Source organism: Lathyrus oleraceus, chromosome 6, assembly GCF_024323335.1.
Source record: "Lathyrus oleraceus cultivar Zhongwan6 chromosome 6, CAAS_Psat_ZW6_1.0, whole genome shotgun sequence".
Taxonomy (NCBI): Eukaryota; Viridiplantae; Streptophyta; class Magnoliopsida; order Fabales; family Fabaceae; genus Lathyrus; species Lathyrus oleraceus.
In genome coordinates, this window is record NC_066584.1 from 503922510 (window position 1) to 503940776 (window position 18267).

The 18267-nt window shown below is 37.7% G+C and overlaps 1 protein-coding gene and 1 pseudogene across 3 annotated transcripts; one reads left to right on the forward strand and one right to left on the reverse strand.

The window, feature by feature from the left end:
- The first annotated feature begins 121 nt into the window (after nucleotides 1-121).
- LOC127091534 (probable protein phosphatase 2C 46) lies at nucleotides 122-3256 on the forward strand. Of its 3 annotated transcripts, none has more exons than XM_051030202.1 (5): nucleotides 122-322; nucleotides 724-1249; nucleotides 2006-2373; nucleotides 2544-2780; nucleotides 2897-3256. In XM_051030202.1, the coding sequence occupies exons 2-5, from the start codon at nucleotides 931-933 to the stop codon at nucleotides 3164-3166; spliced, it is 1194 nt and encodes a 397-aa protein (XP_050886159.1). In that variant the 5' UTR covers nucleotides 122-322; nucleotides 724-930; the 3' UTR covers nucleotides 3167-3256. The 3 variants fall into 3 exon arrangements, with proteins under 3 accessions (XP_050886159.1, XP_050886160.1, XP_050886161.1); XM_051030203.1 differs by having other exon boundaries at nucleotides 156-322; nucleotides 733-1249; XM_051030204.1 differs by having other exon boundaries at nucleotides 169-322; nucleotides 893-1249.
- Nucleotides 3257-8506: 5250 nt separating this feature from the next.
- LOC127099753 (uncharacterized) lies at nucleotides 8507-8606 on the reverse strand (annotated as a pseudogene).
- Nucleotides 8607-18267: the final 9661 nt, after the last annotated feature.

Below are 18267 nucleotides of genomic sequence, written 5' to 3' on the forward strand. Positions count from 1 at the left end.
CATTTAAACTAAAAAAAAATAAAAATCTTACAAGTCAAATTAATTTGTGCACATTGAAAATTTATTATGAGTATTCCACTTCCAAACATGTATCAAGTATATCTTGTTTGTAGCATAGCATTGGAATGTGGAGTGGAGCCCATTGGTGAACCTCTGCTTAGCTGGCTCCAACCTCTTTTTATGGACCTTGTCTCCCTCTATACAAGTAAAAGCCTTTTCACTCTCTAAACTCTTCAATTCTTCCTTTTCAACTCTCTCTCAGATCTATTCAATCTCAGATCATCATCGTTTTCTTCATCTTGTTCATCCAATTAATTCTTTGGTAAGATCCCTTTCCTCAATTTTCTTCATCATCATACACAATTTTGATTTCTGTTGCTGTCTTTTTGGTTTTTGATTTTCAATGTAAAAATGTCAACTTTAGATTCTTCATTCCCATTGAGCTGACCAGAAAAAATTTCCATGAAAAAAAAAGTGGGGTTTTGACCTTTCATGAAAAAAAGAAGAAAAATCATAGCTTTTTGGTTTTTTGCGGCTGTAGAAAAAGAAGAGAATTTATGTTGGGGAAACCAATTTCTGTTTTTGGATGTCATTTGTTTTTGTTTCCTAGGAAACTGTTTTGATCAGCTTGTTGTTTTTGACCTTTTTAGTTTATATTTATATGTATTTGAAGTTGAACTATGATTGATTTTTATATGTACTTGTTTGTTGATGTTATTGTAGTTGTTGTAGTTTGCTGTGGATCACCGTCGTCATTGTTGTTGTCATCATCGTCGTTGTCGTGGTGATCGGTGACTTTTTTTTTGTGAGGATTGTAGGATTGTGTGTATATAGTCTATTGTGTGTGAAAATTGTGAGGGGTGAAGTGTGTTTGTTTTGTGGGATTTGATAGATGTGGAAATCCTTGATGGTTGTTTGGTGAAATGAGGGATGTTATCGGAGTTAGTGAACTTTTTGAAGGCCTGCTTTCGGCCGGGTTTGGATGGAAATGGACGCACATCATCAGATTCTGGAGGTAAACAAGATGGACTATTATGGTACAAAGACGCGGGGCAGCACTTATGCGGTGAATTTTCGATGGCTGTAGTTCAAGCCAATAACTTGCTGGAGGATCAGAGCCAGATTGAATCGGGTAGTTTGAGCTTGAATGAATCTGGTCCTTATGGAACTTTTGTTGGTGTCTATGATGGGCATGGAGGACCTGAGACGTCTCGGTTTATCAATAACCACCTATTTCAACATCTCAAGAGTAAGTTGCTAACAAGATTTGCGAATTCCTCAAGCTTGTTTCTATTAGCATAGAGTTTACTTGTTTGTTGTGCTTTATTGTATTTCTCTCTCTGTAGCACCGATGCCTCTGAAAAAAAGGCGTGTCTACATCGAACACCAACTGACACGACACCGACACTTGTGATAATGATCAATTTATTTATTTTTTTTCAAATTATTGCCGGCGTTGACGTGTCAGTGTCATGCCCGGTGTTGACTTGCCCCTTTTGAACTACAATGATTAGAAAATAGCGGATTATGGCAGAAAAACCCACAATATCAGCGGATATTTACCATTGCGGCGGTCCCAAAAACTGCCATATATATCCGCCATAGCACTGCCATGGCCGCTATTTGACAACACTGGGTATTAGCCATTTGCAATTGCAAGGTAAGGCACTTGTGAAGCTGTTTGAAAGAGCTTATGAAAATATCTTAATTCCATGTCTATAAACAGTTTTCAGCTTAATTCCATAAGCTCTCCTCATGATAGCTTATGAAAAGAATTTAGTTTATATGAATGCTGTTTGATCTTATTATATATTTTTCTATAGAAATAGTTTAAACGTAAGCATTTCTATGACAAGCGCTTATGCTATAGTCACTTAAATATGTTTTTTATCCAAAAAAGGTCCAGATTCGTGCGGGATCTGGATTTTCCTATTTGATTTATTGTGCTACGTATGATTACAAAAATGTGAACATGAATGTATTCTTTCACTATTTTAAACCTCAGGGTTTACTACCGAGCAACAATCAATGTCGGTGGATGTAATTCGCAAGGCATTCCAAGCAACAGAAGAGGGGTTTATGTCACTAGTTTCGCAACTGTGGCCTATTTCACCGCAAATTGCAGCCGTTGGATCGTGTTGTCTTGTTGGTGTTATTTGCAACGGAACCCTTTATATAGCAAATCTCGGCGATTCCAGGGCTGTTTTGGGAAGAACGGTTAAAGCGACTGGTGAAGTTTTAGCCATGCAATTATCAACAGAACACAATGCATCCATAGAGTCTATAAGACAGGAGCTTCATTCTTTGCACCCCGACGATTCAAATATTGTTGTCTTAAAGCATAACGTATGGCGTGTGAAGGGAATTATTCAAGTAAGTCACGGTCAAATATTGTTATGGCACGTACGAGATAGTCTCGGTACCATAACAGAATTCTTACTCAGCTTTGTTGCTATAATTGCTATATACTTGATTCTTGTTAGTTTTTATATGAGCGAAAACACAGATTCATTTGGATGTGTGTTCTTGTTTTTCTATTGCAGATATCTAGATGTATTGGCGATGTATATTTGAAGAAAGCCGAGTTCAATAGAGAACCATTATATCCCAAGTTTCGACTTCACGAGCCGTTCAAGAGGCCAATACTGAGCTCAGAACCATCAATATTAACGCATCAGTTGCAGCCTCAAGATCAATTTATAATATTCGCGTCCGATGGGCTCTGGGAACATTTCAGCAATCAAGAAGCAGTCGATATAGTTCAAAACAACCCCCATGCCGTAAGAAACTCATTTATTTTCATCTCAAGTACACATCTATAGTATTCGTAAGAGAATAGTTTCGAGCAAACATATTGTTTTAGAGAAGCTCTTACGCGTAAGTATTATTGTTTCAGGGAATTGCAAGGAGGATGGTGAAAACTGCGCTTAAAGCGGCAGCAAAGAAGAGAGAAATGAGATATTCGGATTTAAACAAAATAGACCGTGGAGTTCGTCGACATTTCCACGATGATATCACAGTGATAGTTGTATTTCTTGAGTCGAGTGTAATGAGTAGGGCAAGCACAGTGAAGTTCCCTAGTATTTCTGTTAAAGGTGGTGGTGTTAGCCTCCCTCACAACTCATTAGCACCTTGTACTACTACAACAGATAATGGTAGTACTTGATCATGTTTAATTTAATTTAATTGGGATTTATATACTAGTAGGATTTAGAGTATGAAGAAATATAATTTAAATCGCATATCTTTTCGACTACCATTAACAATGTCTGTCTGAAACAAGTGTGATGCATGCATTGCTATGAACTTCAGAAACTTTTTCATCATTAGGAAGTTTGGTGAAGGCAAGTCTCCAAAACATGAGATTTGGAGGGGGATTTATTAGGATGCCAAATGGTTTTTGGCCCAAGGCACACATAGATACATTTGAAAGTATAACTTAAAAAACAATCAAGTATAAATTCTTCTACAAAAATTTACAACTTTAAAAATAGTTTCTGATTTAAAGAATGGTGATGATATGTTTTTAAATAAAAATTTTTTTAGAAGATATATTTGATTTTTTAAAAAAGAAATTTAGAATTAGAAAATATATGTTTCTAAATTATTTTCTTAAAAAGCATAATATACGTTGATTTTTTTATAATTATTCTTAGAAATATTTTGCTCATTTGAAAATATAAATTATCAATTAAAATAGTTAGATTAAAAGAAAATATTGGATTAAGATTTAGAGTAAACATTTAAATTAACGAGTCAAATTATGTATAATTCAAGTTTAATTCATTTAGTTAACCAATTTAATTTTTTGTTCATATTTATCTAATTTGGTTCATGAATCTATTTCAACGATTTAATTATTGAATCAAATTTTAAACTATTTTTGAGTTGATTCGATTAATTGTCAGCCCTAATCCCATAATCATTTCTCAATCTAAAAATTGATAGATTTACCAACGCGTTGTCACCTTCTATTTTCATTAATCCAAAACAATTTATATTTGACACTTAACCAAACTGAGGAGTCATTGTGGTATGTCATATAATTTTATTTTTCATAGTTCTGACCCTTCTATTTTCATCAATCAAGAACAATTTATATTTGGCAATTAACCAAACAGAGGAGTCATTGTGGTATGTCATATAATCTTATTTTTCATAGTTCTGACCCTCAACAAATTGACTTAGTTCTCCTTGGAGGTCTTGTAATTCCATGCTAACTTGAGAATACCAACTTCATTGATGTCTCTTATATGTTAAAGGTATAAATAAACATGTTGTCAATAACACTTATAGTTAATTGAACTCTTCATTCAATGGAAATAGAAAAGTCTTCTAAGCAGCTAATTTGCATATGATTTTATTATCAAACCATGTAGATAACTAACTTTGGGGCTACCTCTGAAAATGGAGATCCTTATATAAATGTAAGGAGCAGTGTCAATAATGAAGTATAAAAGTTTAACAATTAATTGATGTCTTCTAACGTTGATGAACTAATATAAGTGGGAGATTTTCTAGGATTGATAATCTCCTAAAAACATGACATTACCTTTCAAAGATTTGCTTAAGGTTTTGCATATTAGACGCAGTACCTTTGGAAAAAAAAGAGCATTAAATCATCTTCTATCACACCCTCGAATTTACCCTACCTCCATATCACCTTCTTGAGCCCTAGTTCATGAGCATACATCCCATACATGTCATTTCATATGCATTTTTACTTAACAATCCACAATATCCATAAATCCAAGGCACGGGGGTTCATCTGTGAAGCCTCAAGACCCCCTGACCATGTTAGGGTGTCTCCAAACCACCTTAACCCTAATCTTTATCCTTAAGCATCCAACAAAGCTTGGAATATCACTCAAGTCATCCCACTCACTCTCTAAACCCATTTTGGATGGTGAGTCCCCCTTGAAGATGCATCAAGATTCATCTGGTCACCCAAGGACCCTAACCGTAGTTCTTGACCCTCATTTGACTTGTACAAGTCATGGTTCACCATGGGTCTTAACCATATCATTAAGGATCCCTAAAATCCAAAATTTGTTCATGCCCCAAACCTGTGAAACATCTTAGTATGACCCTTGCATCACCAAGCCCTAACCATGGTTCTTGGTGAAGCTTGTGGTGTAGGAAACCCTAATTTCACCATCCTTTGATCATTGACCTTGCTTCATTTTGATATTCCAATCACCCCACCATTCATTCAACATCAATTCATGTCAATTACAACCACAATTTTCCATTTAAACATTCATTCAATGCATGTTACAAGTACTTGGTTTGATCATGGTTTTTGAACTTTCAAGGCATTTGATTCACCCATAAACTTGATCTAAAATCATACCACAAAGCTCCCAAGCCAAATTTACCATCATGATATGATCATATGAGCTTTAAAGATCCACCATTGTGCCTTAAAAATTAAGAAATCACAAAATCACATTTTTAGGTCATGTTGGTTGGTCACATTTTGGCAAGAATGGCCTACGGCAAGTTCCAAAGTCCATAACTTTCTCATTTCACAATCTTTTTAAGATCTTCTTTGAGCCAAATGTCTAAATAAGATCCTTTTCAACTTTATTTCGAGGTCCAATATCTAATTCATTGAGCAAATACCTCAATTTTTGCATTGGCCAAGCTGGTCCAACATGCATACCATGCCCTAAAACATGACCAAGACCATTACTTTACCACATTGCCATATCCAAACCATAACTCCTTTTGACCTGGTTATTTTTGCATCTAATCAAGGACATGGCAGGTAACATTTGGCACAAGTTTTGGACAAAATGCACGAGCTAATTTCATTTTTCCTTGGTTCAAAGATTGAGAATCATCCTGATGAGCAAACTAGACCAAGTCAAGTCAGAATTTGCATAATCATGCACCAAGCCCTCAAATCACTTTGATATGATCCCAATGGCCTCCAAACACATTGCATATGATAGTGTCTTATGTTTGGAAGTTAACTTGGGTGCCAACAACTCACAAATCAGAAAACTCGATCACATGTGCAAATTATGAAATTTCCTAATTTGGTTAAAAGTCAAAATCCATAGCAGGTCATCCCTTTGCCTTTGTATGTTCCTAACCAATGCTAAGGACCAAAGCAAATTGACCTGAAGTGCAATTGATAACATGAAATAATATCACATTCTAGGACTCGATTTAATTAAATTATATTATTATTTACTTCAATTTACTTCATTTTATTCGATATTACTCGGTATTTTCTTTCTATTTATCTCAGGTAGCTTATTTGAAGCACAAGTGAAAAAGGAAGAAAAGGAGGTGCAAATATAAATGAAAAGAAGCAAATTCCACCAAGCCAAAGCCCAGCCCAAAAGCAAGGCGCTGCGCCCGTGACGAGCGTCACGCCCTACCTACTTGTGTTACGAGCATAACACATGGCGTGACGTACGTCACACCATTCCCCTATATTTTTGGCTTCAGAAGCGCAACAAAGACGTTGAGGCCTATTGTTACGCTTGACCATTTGCAACGTGAAGACTCTTTACACGGAAGACCTCTGGAAACAGTTACAACAAGTGACCAATATAAATAGTAGCTTTTGGCAAACCCTGCGGGACTCTCCGTTTCGTTCAATTTTCTTCTTCCAGCCGTGCAAGCATACCATTATTTTTCCTTTATTATTTTTGCTTTTAATTACAATTCTTATTTTTACTTTCCTTTCCAGTTAATCTTTCAGCACTTAATTAATTTTTCGCACAATAGTTTCTACACCGGAAACTATTGTGTATCTTTTACTAGATCTAACCTTACGTTAGACCCTAGATTTTTATTCCTTCACTTTTGTTTTCCTGTCCGATTGAAGAATTTAAGAACAAATCCAACCGGTCTGTGGTGGAGTGTTCAAGATTGCTATAAATTATTCAGGTTCTTTAATTATTGTTTGAATTTATATATGCTCTGCTTTACTGTTTATTTATATTATTTGCCTGAGATGGAATTATTTATGCATGCTGATTATTTAGATCTGTTAAGCATGTCTGGCTAATTTATTTAGGTATCGGTATGTAGAGTAAGCGGAATGAAGGAATCAAAACTAAGTTGGTTTAATTACATTTAAAAATAAAACCACTCTTTTTACGGTCTCAATTTACAGGTTTAATAACAAGGTTTTGTACGAAAGTAAAAGACATAAAGAAGTTAAAATCAATAGAACGAGAGTTTGAGTTTTTAACTGGACAGTGTAAATTGGACATTAATTCTAGATCAGGGCGAAAGCAATTTTTAGAGTTAATTAAATTCTAATCTTTTTCCAAAAGTATTTTTAAAGGTTGAATGTGAGGACGAGAGTTAAGCATTTGAATTTAATTATATAATCTAAGTCAACAGAGCGAGAGTTTGAGACAAGGATGTTTAAACGTTTAGTGTTTTCTTAAAAAGAGTTTCTACGGATTCTATTGTTTTCAAAAAGTGATTTTGGACTTAACTAATAAGTGACAGCTACGTTAATATAAAATCATAGTTTATTCAACAGAGCGAGAGTTTGAGATAAGACTTTTAATCAATAGTGTCTACTGAAAGGATTTGTTTTAAAACCAAGAAACCAACGAAGAATTGATTCCCTAATTACGACGAACTACATACCGATATCCGCTTAATTAATATTTAATTTAGATCTTATTTTAGTTTTAACTTTTCCCCCAAACAATCAAAGTATTATCCGACTTAGCTTTACGAAGTAACCTTAGAAAACGGTATATCGATTCATAAGTCCCTGTGGGATCGATATCTTTTAAAACTACGCGATAGAACTGTGCACTTGCAGTTTGTACCCCAAATTCGACTCATAAAGTCGCGATCAAGTTTTTGGTGCCGTTGCTGGGGACTTTTATTTAGTCGATATCGTAACTCTTCTGTTACGCTGTAGAGACTAAGGCTTATTTTTTTTCTTTTCTTTTCTTTCTTTCGTTGATTTGTATGCCACATACTCGCTCACAAGGCGAGTCGTTCTACTTACGAATCAACGATATCGAACTATATCTCCGAGTCTTACGACGAATTCGGGAATACCGTGCTGCGAACAATCTCCCTCCTGTCGAACTTCCTGATCTCAAAAATCTTCTTCCTTCGTCGATACCCGAGATGGCAGAACCAGCTCGTGCTCTTCGAGATTACGCCGCTCCATCGCAAGATGAGCCGCATTCGAGTATTGCTCCACCCGCAATCAAAGCAAACAACTTCGAACTTAAACCTTCACTGTTGCAAGCAGTACAACAGAACCAATTCTCTGGAAATCCTACTGAGGATCCAAACCTTCATTTATCCGTATTTGTCCAATACGCTGATACTATTAAAGCTAACGGTGTCACTTCAGAGGCAATTCGACTTCGTCTTTTTCCTTTCTCGTTAAGAGATAGCGCTAGAAGATGGCTCCAGTCTCTTCCTTCCAACTCAGTCACCACATGGAACGAGTTAAAGAAAGTCTTTCTTGCCCGATATTTTCCGCCGAGCAAAACAGCTATGTTAAAAGCCCAGATAAATGGATTTAAACAGAAAGATAACGAGTCTCTTTTCGAAGCATGGGAAAGATACAAAGACATGATGCGACTTTGTCCACACCATGGTTTAGAGGACTGGTTAGTAATTCATACCTTCTATAATGGTCTCTTGTACAACACGAGGTTAACAATAGACGCCGCCGTAGGTGGTGCACTAATGAACAAACCTTATGCTGATGCTTACCAACTTATCGAAAGCATGGCCCAAAACCACTATCAGTGGGGAAGCGAACGAACAATGGTAGAAAAACCTCAAACTAAAACTGGCATGTACGAGATAAGTAACCTTGATCATGTTAACGCAAAAGTGGATGCTCTGGTCCAGAAAATTGAAAGTTTAAATGTATCACCTCCAGCCACCGTGGTTGCCCTAACTCAGAATTGCGAAGTCTGTGGAATCCAAGGTCACACTCCTGCAGATTGTCAACTCCTAACAGGAATCCAAGCGGAGCAAGTAAACTATGCTCAAGGAAGCCCCTACTCGCATACCTATAACTCAAATTGGAAGAATCATCCAAATTTTTCATATAAGAGTAATAATGCTTTATACGCACCTGGACAATCTCCGAATCAAGCCCCAGCTATACCTCCGGGATATCAAAAGCCGATCTCATCTACACCTAACAATAATGCCCCTAGGAAATCCAACTTGGAAATCATGATGGAAAACTTTATAGCTTCTCAACAGCAAACCAATAAAGATTTCTTAAACCAGAATGTACACACTGGCGAACAAATTAAACAACTAGCAAGTAAAGTAGATGCCCTGGCTACCCATAACAAAATGCTGGAAACACAAATATCACAAGTAGCTCAACAACAAGCGCCTACTGCTGCCCCAACTGGTACATTTCCTGGACAGCCCCAACCTAACCCGAGAAGCCACGCTCATGCAATCATACTAAGAAGTGGAACGGAAGTGGAAGGACCGTCTGACCCAAGGATAGAAAACCAAAACTCTAAAAAGTCAACTGAGGAAGAAAATAAAACTAAGGAAAAGGAAGAGAGTAATAAGGAAACCGTAGAAAAGAAGGAACCTTATGTACCTCCACCACCTTATAAACCACCTATCCCTTACCCTCAAAGGCTTATTAAAACCAAAGATGCGGGCCAGTTTAAAAAATTTGTTGACCTACTGAAACAATTAAACGTCACAATTCCGTTTACATAAGCTATTACGCAGATGCCCTCATATGCCAAGTTCTTAAAAGAAATTCTTTCTAATAAAAGGAAACTTGAAGATAGCGAAACCGTTACACTCACTGCTGAATGTAGCGCTATAATCCAGAATATGCCTCCTAAACTCAAAGACCCGGGTAGCTTCTCTATACCCTGTCACATAGGAAAATTTTTCATCGATAAAGCCTTATGCGATTTAGGAGCCGGTATTAGTGTTATGCCTTTATCCATATGCAAGAAACTGGAAATGGGAGAATTAAGACCAATTAAAATGTCTGTGCAACTAGCAGATCGTTCCGTTAGATATCCTGTAGGAATTCTTGAAAACGTTCCCGTGCGCATAGGTCAATTCTACATTCCAACTGATTTTATAATTATGGACATTAGAGAAGATGAAGTTACACCCATTATACTGGGAAGACCGTTCTTAGCAACTGCCGGTGCGATCATAGACGTAAAACGAGGACGACTCACTTTCGAAGTGGGAGAAGAGAAAATTGAGTTCATTCTTTCCCAATTTTTGAAAGCACCTGCAATAGAAGATACATGTTACTTCATGGATATCATCGATGAATGCATAAAAGAAACAGAGTTAGAAAAAGACAAATCATCTGACTATCTTGTAGAAGACAAACTTAACCAATGTTTAGCAATAACACCGGACCCTACGCAATGCTTTAAGAAACCAACCCTAGACCTAAGCACTTCCCAAAAATCTGAGATATGAATTCCTAGACTTAGAACTTGAACGACCAGTGATAGTTAATGCAGACCTAGGAAAACTCGAAACAGAAAAACTCCTGCATATCTTAAGAAAATATCCAACCGCACTAGGATACAACATCACCGATCTTAAAGGAATAAGTCCTTCTATTTGTATGCACCGCATCATGCTAGAAGAAGACTGTAAAACTTCCAGGGAACACCAGAGGAGACTAAACCCGATCCCGAGTGAGGTAGTGAAGAAGGAAATAACCAAGTTATTAGAGGCAGGTATCATATATCCTATATCTGATAGCAAATGGGTTAGTCCTGTACACGTAGTACCGAAGAAAGGAGGTATAACAGTTATTGAAAATGAAAAAGGAGAAACTATAACCAAACGAATCGAATCGGGATGGAGAATGTGCATTGACTATAGGAAACTAAACAAAGCAACCCGAAAAGATCATTTCCCTTTACCATTCATTGACCGGATGTTAGAACGATTAGCAAAACATTCTCATTTCTGCTATCTAGACGGTTACTCAGGCTTCTTTCAAATACCAATTCATCCTGATGACCAAGAAAAGACAACGTTCACGTGTCCTTTTGGTACCTTCGCTTATAGACGAATGTCGTTTGGCTTGTGTAATGCTCCTGCAACCTTCCAAAGGTGCATGATGGCAATATTCGCCGATTTTCTTGAAAACATCATGGAAGTATTTATGGATGACTTTTCCGTATGCGGACAAAGCTTTGAGGAATGTCTTGAAAACCTAGAAAGAGTTCTAGAACGATGTGTAAAAGTAAACCTAGTACTTAATTGGGAAAAATGTCACTTTATGGTACAAGAAGGAATTGTTTTAGGACACATTATATCAAATAGAGGAATTGAAGTAGACAAAGCCAAAATAGAGGTAATCGAAAACCTTCAACCTCCGAAAACTGTGAGAGAAGTACGAAGCTTCTTAGGACATGCTGGTTTTTACCGACGATTCATTAAAGACTTCTCTAAAATAACTAAACCTTTAACCGGGCTATTGATGAAGGATGCTGAATTCATATTCGATAATAAATGTTTAGAAGCATTTCAAACGCTTAAACAAGCATTGATCTCCGCACCCATAATGCAGACACCAGATTGGAATGAACCATTCGAAATAATGTGTGATGCCAGTGATTACGCTGTAGGTGCTGTTTTAGGACAACGAAAGGATAAAAAGCTTCACGTTATATATTACGCAAGTAGAACTCTAGATGAAGCACAAATGAATTACGCCACGACCGAGAAAGAACTTCTAGCAGTAGTATTTGCGCTAGATAAATTTCGTTCTTACTTGGTCGGAGCCAAAATAATCATTTACACTGACCACACTGCTATCAAATACCTCTTAACAAAAAAAGATGCTAAACCTAGACTCCTAAGGTGGATCCTGTTGCTACAAGAGTTCGATTTGGAAATCAAAGACAAGAAAGGAACTGAAAACGTAGTAGCAGATCACCTCTCTAGACTTGAGAACCTTGAACCGGAAAGAACACCAATTAACGATGATTTCTTGTACGATAAACTTATAGCTACTTTGGGAGAAAATAACGCTGATAAACAGGTAGAAACCACCTTAGCCATATCTGTTACACCATGGTACGCTGATCTCGTCAATTATTTAGCTGCCGGAATAGTTCCACCTACTTTATCCTACCAGCAGAAGAAACGATTCTTCTATGACATAAAACACTATTACTGGGATGATCCCTTACTCTTTAAAAGAGGCCCCGATGGTATTTTCCGTCGGTGTATACCCGAAGAAGAGGTAGAAAATATAATCCAACACTGTCACTCCGCTCCTTATGGTGGACATGCAAGTACATCCAAGACCTGCTCTAAAATCCTACAAGCCGGTTTTTATTGGCCAAATATATGGAAGGATGTGCATGCGGCTATTAAGAAATGTGATAGATGTCAATGCACAGGAAACATATCTAGACGTGACGAGATGCCACACAAGGGCGTTTTGGAAGTAGAGATTTTTGACGTGTGGGGGATAGACTTCATGGGACCTTTTCCATCCTCTTTCGGTAACAAATACATACTCGTAGCAGTTGACTACGTATCAAAATGGATTGAAGCTATAGCTTCTCCAACAAACGACACACGAGTAGTAACTAGACTCTTTAAGAATATAATATTTCCAAGATTTGGTGTCCCAAGAATAGTAGTCAGTGATGGTGGATCGCATTTCATATCCAAGGTACTCGAAAAACTACTGTTTAAGTATGGCGTAAGGCATAGAGTAGCGACACCTTACCACCCTCAAACCAGTGGGCAAGTGGAAGTGTCTAACAGAGAAATCAAACAGATATTAGAAAAAACAGTCGCCACCTCAAGGAAAGACTGGTCATTGAAACTACCAGAAGCTTTATGGGCTTATCGAACTGCTTACAAAACTCCCATAGGGACAACCCCATTTAAGCTCATTTATGGAAAATCCTGCCACCTCCCGGTAGAATTAGAACATAAAGCCTATTGGGCTATTAAAAATCTAAATTTAAACTATAAGGCCGCCGGCGAAAAGAGAATCCTTGATATAAGCGAATTAGAGGAACTCAGACGAGACGCTTACGAAAATGCCAGAATCTACAAAGAAAGAACAAAGCAATGGCATGACAAGCGCATAGCAAGGAAAATCTTCAAACAAGGCGATACAATCTTGTTATTTAACTCTAGACTAAAGTTATTCCCGGGAAAACTACGATCTAGATGGTCAGGTCCATTTCAAATTACCAATGTTTTCCCCAGTGGAGCGGTGGAAATTAAAGGAAAATCTATGGAACCATTTACCGTAAACGGGCAACGTCTAAAACATTATCACTATGCAGAAAACAATGAAGATTCGCAAGTCTTGCACTTAGACGAAATGCCTCCAGAATTTATAGATTATAATTGATAGTTTTTATGTCGAGCTTGCGACATTAAACAAAGCGCTTAGTGGGAGACAACCCACAAATATTTATATTTTCATTTCTTCCTTAATTATTCTTTTAAATTTTATTTAGTATTCTTTCTTAATTTATTTTAATTTATTAAAAACTTTTCTCTTCTTCTTTCGGCATTTGGCCAAATCCTGACTAAAACTCTTGTTTTCTTTTTCTCTAGCTAACACTAACCTGATGGGACAAATTGATCGTATGGGTATCAAATTCAGAGGGAAAGCTCAGAAACAAAGGTTTGAGGAACTAGCCACGAGAGAGATGTTGCCTAGTTTGTATGCTGATGACTGGGCAATGACTGCCCTTGGACTAAGAGAAAGTGTCCTGTATTTGTTGAGTCAGATTGGGTGGGAAACCTCTCCTATCCGTAGACATTTCGTCACCTACCGGAGACTAACACTAGAATTCCTTAGCTCCCTGATCTATCTACCCAGCCATGGGAAAAGAATAAGCAGAGGTTTCATCCAGTTCAGAATGTTTAACATGGAGTATCAATTTAATATTCAAGACTTTACCAACCTTTTAGGTTTCCCTACCTCCCTTGATACATTCACAGTGAGCCAAGAAGAAATTTTTGAATATAGAGAACTTGAACACTTTTGGGGAAGCTTGACTGGAAATGACGATCCCGAGGAACATGAGTTTCTCTCTGGGAACATACATAACCCGACCTTCCGTTATTTCCATAAGATCCTGACCCACACCTTATTTGGGAAGAAGTCAAACAGTACCTCAGTTTCACGTGATGAGCTCTTCATCATATTTTGTGTTTCCCAGAACCGTCCAGTAAACGGTGCCACTTTTATGTTGGCAAATTTTGACCACCTTATCCAAGATGAACGAGCACCAATTCGAATAGGCGGTTTGATAACCATGATTGGTAATGCTATCGGATTACGTCAACCTATGCTTGACTTAAGCCCTTTTTGTGGCATTACGATTATGAGTATACCCTTCCTCTTCAACACTATGTTTATAGCAAACCTAGGATCTGAAGAGTTTGAGCTTATAATTAATAACCAAGTTCTTTGCCTATTCACCTTGCCCAGTCCTAGGACTAGTGTTCATAACCGCAATAACTGGCTCTATAATCTGAACGCAACACCCTCTCCAGCTAGATCTACTGAATCCATCCAGGACTATGAGATTTGTGATGACCAGATCCCTTATGCTGAATTTGACCCTCAGACACCATCTGGTTATTATGATATTGATCCTCCTCCTCAACCTACCCCGACCGAAGAGTCGGCAATACCTGATCCTATACATCATATGCCCGGAGCTGATTATAACACCACCATTCAAGCTTTGATGTCAGAACAGGACGCCCTCAGAGAAGAGTTAGCTAACATGGGACAAGAATTTCTGGGATACATGAACAGTATGACAACTCAATTCCACGAGTTGCTGAACCATGTTAACTCCTTTGCTCATCCGGCCAGAGATCGTGCGGATGGATAGAAGTTGTTTTTCTTAGTTATTTAGTTTTAGTTAGATTATTCATTAATGTTATTTCAAATTATGTTCGTATTTGTTTCTCTTTCGCATTTTTTTTTGTTTTCTCCTCCAATGTTACATTATGATTATTTTATGAAGCTATTGATTTATTTTACTTTACTATGAATTATGCAATATCTAGCAATAATGCTTTCTACTGTATGCTACCTACATAACTTATTAAAGATATATATATATATATATATATATATATATATATATATATATATATATATATATATATATATATATATATTATGGAAAGTAGAATAGCATGCAAGGCAATTTAAAGTATCACAATAGCCAAATAAAATAAACTGAAACAAAACAAAATAATAAAAATAAATTACTATAATTATTATAAAGAACGCAAGCAGTAACGTGCCACAGAAAGACTGTGTGACGAGCGTCACACAATCTATCACGGACGTCACACCAAGTGCTTGTGACGCCCGTAACGCCCCTGTCACGAGCGTGACACCGTCTGACCATGTTAACGTTACTAACCGTTGGGAGACGCCCGTTACACCACTTCACCTTTTTACCTTCCCCATTTATTCACATTTACCCACATTTATTTACTTTTCAACCACTCCCTTTCCAACTTCCAATTTTTTTCCCTATAAATACCCACCATACCTTTCTTCATACACCACAAATCATTCTATAAACTACATTTCTTCCTATTACCTTTACTTCTTTCAAACCACTTACCGATATGGCGGGCAACCAAGCTTTCGGAAATATCATCTTCCGATCCGAAGATGACAATTATCAAAGGGAGCAGTTCGAGCGTTTCCAACAACGAGGTGTCACCTCTACCAGGTATCCTGATCTAACTTGTTTACAAGAATTAGGATTACTTCAAGGTATAGAATGGATGCTCCATCTTGCTGATTTAACCTTTCTATGCACGCATAATCAACCTACCTACCCCTCCCTAACCTTAGAATTTTTAAGTTCATATGCGTACAACACTCCCACCGGTGAAGACGAGTACTTAACCGGTACCGCAACCTTCCGTATGTTCAACACCGAATACTCCTTATCCCAAAACCAATTGCGTACCATGCTACAGTTTCCTGTAGAAGGTCAAGTCCACCTGAGAATCCCTCCAAATTCCTAGTGGAACATACACGCCTTCGACCTCTTTAGGAAAATATCCGGTGTAGATGCCAACAACTGGGAAGAGCTCCTTGTTTCCCATATACATAACCCAACTATCCGGTACTTTATCCGCATCCTGCAAAACATAGTTTTTGGAAGACCGAACAACAGCAAAGTCAACGCAAAGGAATTATTCTTCCTCGAATGCGTCTTCGAACCGGATACTAAGGTAAACGCCGCCTCCTTCCTATTTCATCATATCCGCACATTATGTGCTAGAGGCCGTCAACCTTTTGTAATTGGTGGATTAATCACCACCATAGCACTTGGCTTAAACCTAGGGGACCGACTCCAAACTTTAGAATCTTTACCTCCCCTATTTATGGATATAAGCTACTGTCGGTCCAGCCGCCTAATTAAGAACAGAGTAGGCGGAAAATATTACCTTATGGTGAATAACCAGGAAGTCCCAAGCATTGTTCTACCCAACATTGCCCTAACGGATGTCACCAACCCCAACCGCCACCTCTATGATCTGAATGCTCCCGAAGCTACCGAGCCATCACACGCAAACCCGTCTACAGACGAGTTCGAAGAAATGGAGCTAGGTGATCATGCTCCAGCACAACAATCAGTCCCGCTCAACCCTTCCGATAATGCAGCTGGCCCATCCTCACGACGTCGTCGACGAAGAAGACCTGCAACCAACGACGACATCATGGATGCTATTGATGGTATGCAAGCGCAGAATCTCGAAATGATGCAAATGATGCGCCAAATGCAACAACAACAGGAAGCGAGGAATGCTATAACCGATCAGCGGTTCACTGAGTTGCTCAGCAGGTTTGACGACTTAGAAGTACGTCAACGATCACCAGGTCCAAGAACAAGAGGCGGAAGGCAACATTGATTTAATTTCCTTTTCTTTTTGTATTTCTTTTGATTTCCTTGAAACATTGGGGGCAATGTTTCATTTAAGTATGGGGGGGGGAAACCGTGTTCTTTCTATCCTCCCTTCTTCAAGTATGTACCTTTCTTTTCATTGTTATTTCCCTTGAATTATATAAATAAAAAAAATCTTATAATATATTTTAAGTTAAGTCCCTAGTGTGAAAAATTTCTATTATCTATTCCCTAAAAAATTTTCATGAGCCATAACAAAAATTCAACACACTCAGTAAGTATAAAGGTTGCTTATTTTATCGAACCTGAACAAATTAAGACAAAAACTATTACCACCCCAACACTCTAAACAAACCTCAACTTGTTAGATCAGAAAGGCAACTGTTATACAAGTCCCTGGATTTTTAACTTTATAGTAACCCCGAGTAGTTTATACAAGAAGTCAACACCATCTTAATAGCAAACTACGTGGAGGGCCGATGAATATAAGTGAATGATTCCCAAAATAAAAATATATATCAGGAAATGCACTAACTAAGTTAGGTGATCCTTACCAGATCATTTAATCTAAAGGTTGCAGATCATACAAAAATATAATACGAAAGACCCATTATGAGTTGGTTCAGCAGGTATCTGGTACTGAACTTGGTAGGGAGGACTACAGTCCGATCCCCCGCAATTCGCAATGGACTAAATAACGAAGTTATCCGACTCATGTACCAGAGCTTCAAGCTAAAAAGGGGATCAGAATCACTAACCGGTCACTCCACTATGTGCGCGAAACGATAAAGGGCTTAATGTGATTTCGCTAGAATGAAAACGGGTGAAATAAGAGAAAAAGAACCAGGCTAGCTATAATAGCATGACTCGAACTGGTTTGCATGAGGTAAGATTATCATATGTGGTAACGGTAGTTCTTGATGTCGAGATTAAATTCAAGTTGCTTCTAAACAAAATCTACTTGCAACCTAGTACGAATTGATGTGTGTTTTGAAATTTCATCTGGCTAAATTTTTAAAACGAGTTCTATACTGTATTTTGCTTGAGGACAAGCAAAGGTCTAAGTATGGGGGAGTTTGATAACATGAAATAATATCACATTCTAGGACTCAATTTAATTAAATTATATTATTATTTACTTCAATTTACTTCATTTTATTCGATATTACTCGGTATTTTCTTTCTATTTATCTCAGGTAGCTTATTTGAAGCACAAGTGAAAAAGGAAGAAAAGGAGGTGCAAAAAGAAATGAAAAGAAGCAAATTCCACCAAGCCAAAGCCCAGCCCAAAAGCAAGGCGCTGCGCCCGTGACGAGCGTCACACAAGCTGTGACGAGCGTCACGCCCTACCTAC